Here is a 6,290-nt window from a genome sequence, read left to right as displayed (position 1 = left end):
AATATTTATTATTTTGCAGAAACTTTGTAACTCAACTCATAATTCCTAATCACATTCCTACATATTTGTCAAGATCCCTAAACAATAAAACTTACTAAGCTTCTATCAAACTAAAATAAGGGTTTTCGCAATATTTATAAGACAAGAAAAAATTTTTTAAAAATAAATATATAATAGTTTTAAATAATATTAGAGTGAGAGAGAAAGGTTATAATACGTTTTCACTGGCTTCGTTAGACCAGTTAACTTACTTTAGATTCAAGTAATTTAAGCAATTTCAAGTAAGTTAACTGGTCTAACGAAGCTAGTGGAAACATACTATTAGAGTAATATACATATATAGGTATATAATATTTAAACGCAATTTGTAATATGTAATTAATTGGTCACATATAAAAGCATTATATATGTAATTTTTTTTCTATTTGTAGATATGGATATACTAATTTTAAATGACTACTGCCTCGAAGAAATTTTTAAATATATCAGCGTTGAAGAACAAATTTCAAACACTTCAGTTTGTATTAGATTTAAAAATATTATAGAAGGATTGTGGCGCCGAAACACAAAAAAAACTACAATTCGATGCGATAAATTTAGTGATACACAAATTGATTCTTATTTTTCCCAAATACATCATAACTTGGAAGAAGCTGAATTCAATTTATTAAGTGAATCAAATATTGAAACGCTAAAAAAGTTTGTTTATCCCAAAGTGACAGAATTAACATGTAGCACCTCACATAAGAAAAGAGGGGAATCGGATGAAGTGACAATGATGATAACAAAGAGCTTCCCAAATTTAACTAAACTTTGTTTAGAAAGTCGTATAACAGGAAAATATATTGGTTCTCTCACGAATTTAGAGGACTTAGATTTGAGTTGCTGCGAGTACTTGCATACAAGCCATCTTTCATCAGTTTTCTCTAAATCAAAACTAAAAAAATTAACAATCTTATTTTATGGTTACAGTACCACATTGGATTTAAATCTAAGAGAAATGAAAAAATGTACTAAATTAGAAGAATTAACAATGGATGATCATCATTTAATCATGTTTATGGATATTCTACTAAGTTTTATAAATTTAAGAAAACTGTCTTGTTATACTAGAGACTACACTGAATATCTGCTATCAAAGTTAGCGGATTATTTCACAAACAAAATCAAAGCAGTTTATATTAATAATTGTTTTTGGGGCAGAAATACGATTGTGTCTTCACTTCGAGAAATGGTTAACTTGGAGAAACTTTATCTGTTTGATGATGATTTGGAAGATAGTAATATGGAAAATATTGCTCAAGGTAATAGAAAATTACGAGAATTTCACTTTGTTGATTGCAAGTATGAAACCGAATATGGAATTTTGAATTTTGTTAGATGTTGTAATACCCTGGAGGTGTTAAACTTGTATGGGACCCAAATTACTAATAAAGAATTTGTTCAGAGATTGAACGGTATTATAAATGGCAGAATGAATCACAAACCGATAAAAGTATATTTTGGAGGAAAAACTTTATGTAAGAGTATATTTAATGTAAGTAAAGAAATGTATCTGTTACTTTTTTCATTGCATTTGTATTTTAGTAATTTTTTATTGAATGCAGTAATTATCGAAGTTTTATTAAAAATGCGGTGAATGTTAATTTTTTTTTTTTTGACGGTTTTTCTTTCATCGGTTTAGTTATTAAATCTATATAGTATATTGACAATAATTTTGCAAATCTTAAAAAAACTAACATGTATGCTATTGAGCTAGGTATATATATTTATCAAGGTTTTTCTTTTACTGCGATTTGGTGCAATTGCAGAAGATAACTGTTGAACATGAGAATTTGGATGCGACTACTTGAGTCTCTCTCGAAATTTAGGTGTATATTGGCGAATAACTTCAACAGTTGGTAAATTTAGATCTTTGTGTAGATTTTTATTTTTGACATACCACAGGGCGCACGTAGCTTGTCGGAGAATTTTATTTTGTACTCTCTGGGTTTTTTCTATATTTGTGTTACACGCTGAACACCACAGTTCCATAACATAAGTCCAAATTGACTGAGACTGAGTTTAGAGTTGCAATTTAGAAGTCAGTACTTATATTTAAGATTCAATTGACATCTTTTGGCTTCAATATGACTTGTCCACGGAAGCCTTCTATCTAGATGAATTCCCAGATATTTCACAGAATGTGATTGAGCGATAACTACATTAATTTGCAATGATCTTATTTTGTTATTATTCTTGTTGTCAGATGATGTATTTGCATATATTGTCATTATTTCTAAATATCTACAATATTTGGTTGGTTAAAAAATATTTGTAGTAATAATTTCAAAATATGTAGTTGCATTTCACAAAATTTTATAAATAATATGTACTGATTACGGTAGATATTACTGTAGATTACTGATTACTATAGATCCCCAAGTTAAGTGTATTGTGTGCTTTTATAAATAACGCAATAACTTTGCATATGGCAAAAAATCGGTTGAAGACCTAAATTACCGTCATATAAAATTGTCAAGACATCAATCACTTAAGTTTAGTTTAGTTGACTTTTGTATCTTGTTGTTCAACATATTTAATCAGTGTTAAAGGTTCAATAATATTCTCTAATAATGCATTATCTGAAACTAATCAATACAATGCTACTGCAGTTATTATTTGTTGTTGTTGTAAAAGCCCATTGGATGTGTTATTATATTCTATGTAATGTATGGTTAGTAGTATTTACTTATCTGTGTAGATTTATGGTAACTCTAAAACGTATACCCTAAAACTATTACTTATTATCGTTTCGTATTGTTTGCAATTTTTATAACATATTTGAATTAAAAAAAATTTCTTCCAAACTTTAATATAAAAACTTTAATATAAAAGATATTATTTTCTTTTTACAGGATATCCAAGACTTCACCTTTGTTTCAAATTACTTAGACTGGTTTATTACGCCTGAGTTGTTCCTAACAGAATTTTGTATTGACACATGGATCCAAATTTGATATTACTGGAAATTATATATATATATATATATACTATTACTAATAATATATATATATATATATATATATTTATTTATTGGGTTATTCGAAAAGTAATTTCGGTTTTTTCTAACAGAGGGCTTAACTGTGTTCTTCACAAATAAGCCGCATAATCATGATATATTATGACAGGTGGTTTAGCAAGGCTTGCATGTGAAAATATTTGTTTGATTTCAAAATAGTGCGAGAACCCATACAAATTTCTTAACTTGCCAAAAGCTTCGACTGCTTTTACCACCATATTCTATAATTCTGGTACCACTTGATTAATTATTATTTAATTTTTTACAAAATTACTTAAGTGGTAAAACTTTTGCATTTAATGAAGAGATAAAAAATTTATCTAAATCAAATAATAAATATTTTATGAGCGTGGAATCATGAAACTATTAAAAAGATGGCAAAAGATATTTGATCAGAATGATTATATATAATTCAGTAAAATATTTATTCACTATAAGAAAATAATTTTTCATTTTCATAAAACAAAAAAACGAAGTTACTTTCCGAATAATCTTTAATATGTATACTCATATAAATAATATTGCGGCTGTTATAAAATTAGAAACTTTTCATATAAAATATAAAATATATTCTAATAGCTGTAATTCAAAATATTTATTTTATTAATATTTTTAAATAAGAATTTTTTTAAAAAACTTTTATATATTTATATAGTTCATATAGTTTTCAGACAAAAATAACTAACTTAAAAAACTGATTAATAACTTATATTTTGTATAATATAGCTTTATGATCTGTTGAAAGATCTTCTGAAATTATATGTATCAATGTAAGAAGATTCCGATAAAGTAATATGTTTTTGTAAACTAAAAACACTCTCAGGAAAACATAAAATACGAGGGCGGTTTAATAAGTCAGTGGCTTTTTGAATTTCCCGCGCAGTTACTCCAAATGTAACAGTACTGCTGTCAGCTGTAATCTACCAGTTGGCAACTTTTTAATTTTGAGCAAGCTATGTCGTTCAGTTGGTGTTTGATAGCCGTTCAAAGCAGACAACCTCGTGAATTTTTACGAAAATGGAAAAAAGCGAATTTCGTGTGCTGATTAAGCATTACGATCCCAAATCCACGAATTGGGATACGAACTGCTACACTATCGAGCATATTCTCCAAATTTAGCCCCCTGCGATTATTTTCTGTTCCCAAACCTAAGGAAATAGCTGGGCGGTAAGAGATTTTAGTCATTATCGAAACAAACGCGTATTTTGAAAGCTTTGAGAAAACCTATTATTTGGAGGGAATAAGAAAATTAGAAAAACGCTGGACTAAATGTGTCGAGCTAAAAGTTGATTATGTAGAAAAATAAAATGTTTATTTTGCCGAAAAAATTTGTTTTAATAAGATCAGATTTTCAGATTTTATCAAGATCAGAATCAGATTTTAATAAGATCAAATAAGATCATTACAAAGTCACTGACTTATCAAACCGCACTCGTATTATACAACCAAGTACAAAACAATGCACAATTCTTTTATTTTTATTTATAATTTTTTATATAGCGAATATTTGTAATAGATATATATTTTTTATATTGTTACAGTTTTTAATGTATATTAAAATTATTAAATTCTATACGTACATTACAACTAAAACATGATTTTGTATGTAATCCCTGTAACCTAAACCAAAAAAAAAAATATTGCTAAAACGTTCTGTGTTTTTATATATTAGTTCAACTACAAAAACAAAGTAGATATGTAAATAGAAATAACTAAGCAACCAGATATATATGTGGCGATATTAGGTGAGAAAACTAAAACGTTCACATTACTTGAGGTGTGTATATTATTAAGAAATTTTAAGACATAGTTTACTGCAGCACCAGGGACAAAATTCAGTCCCTAAAAAGTTGTAGATCCAAAGAATGTATTTGTTTTTTTGAAAGAGACAGACAGAACAGACAAAATTTTTCAAGGTTTTCAAGGTTTGATTATCGGTTTATTGCATTTCCTAGATTTGTTATTGCTGGACATATTTAACTTAAAAGCATGCGTTGCAACTCACTGTATGGGTTTAAATACCTATTAACATTCTGTACTTCTTTCTATTGAACCACAAATTTCCAACTTCAAAGCTCGATTTTTTGAAAACTAAGCTATATCGGTATTTGGCGTAATGAAAAAAGTTTTTTAAAATAGCTGGCTTTGCTAAAATTTGTTGTTAAATGCTCATTATTCAAATCATTATGAAGAATAAATATATTTGTGAAATATCGGCACATCAGGTTTTAAAAATATTGTTTAAAAAAATGCCAATTCATTTAAATAATTAATATAAGTATAGCTTAATACAATTTACAAAACCATTTTTAGGAAAGTTTATTGCAAAATATTAAAATTGCTGCTTTTATATATTGAGGAATCTCACTTGAGTATCAAAAGAAACTATTGCCTAATATAGAAAGGTGCTTGAGTACCAAATTTCCCATGTTACTGATAATTTGATTTCTTATTGCGACATACTGGAATTTCTAATTATGATTTATTTTCTTTAAATCACTTATGTTTATAGTTTTAACATTTTCCAATTAAAGGTTCTTTAGTAGGTTTCGTTACCTTGTCCATATTTAAATTTTCTGTATTAAAAATACTTTTTCAGTTGCAATTTCGATAAATTTGGTTCCAGTCATAATTAATGATATTTCAGAAGAAACTCGAAAAAAAACATACGATCCTCATGAGAAAAATTTAATTGTTGTATTATATTTGATACTAATTGTTTTGTTTGTTAAATTACTTGTTGCGATATTCATCAACGAAATCTTTTACTTTACGATAGTAGACCACCGGGCTTTCTAACTGTGGAACCTAAGAAAAGTTGTTGGTTAGTTTTTGAATATTTTTTTCACGGATGAATACCTCATAATTTTGATTGATATAAAAGCCAGCAAAGACACCAGCACCAAATGTTATCTGTCAATGAAAATAATATTTAAAGTATTTAACAAAATTGTAAAACGCATTGACACTTACCAATGGTACAAGGAAGAAAACCATGTTGGAAAAGTCTTAAGAGAAGACTTAAAAATATAATTATTGCAATTTGTACTACATCTACTTTTGAACGATAAATTTTGTGTTTTCAAATATATTAAATAATTTTCTTACTTTTTGACTAATATATATAATTCTATATAGTTTTTAGCACTGACCTACTGTGTTTAATAACAGATTTGAATTTTCTTGTATTCCTAATGAAATATAAAATAAATTGTTAATGGTTTGAAAA

At 27.2% G+C, this 6,290-nt stretch overlaps 1 protein-coding gene across 1 annotated transcript; it reads left to right on the top strand.

Annotated features, from left to right (window-relative positions):
• The first annotated feature begins 433 nt into the window (after positions 1 to 433).
• Positions 434 to 2,999, top strand: LOC119685870. The gene is made up of 2 exons (XM_038100271.1): positions 434 to 1,537; positions 2,898 to 2,999. The coding sequence occupies exons 1-2, from the start codon at positions 434 to 436 to the stop codon at positions 2,997 to 2,999; spliced, it is 1,206 nt and encodes a 401-aa protein (XP_037956199.1).
• Positions 3,000 to 6,290: the final 3,291 nt, after the last annotated feature.

The sequence above is a fragment of the Teleopsis dalmanni genome, chromosome 1 (genome assembly GCF_002237135.1).
Source record: "Teleopsis dalmanni isolate 2A chromosome 1, ASM223713v2, whole genome shotgun sequence".
NCBI lineage: Eukaryota > Metazoa > Arthropoda > Insecta > Diptera > Diopsidae > Teleopsis > Teleopsis dalmanni.
Note: the sequence above shows the minus strand (reverse complement) of the source record. Positions and strands in the feature narration are given on the sequence as shown.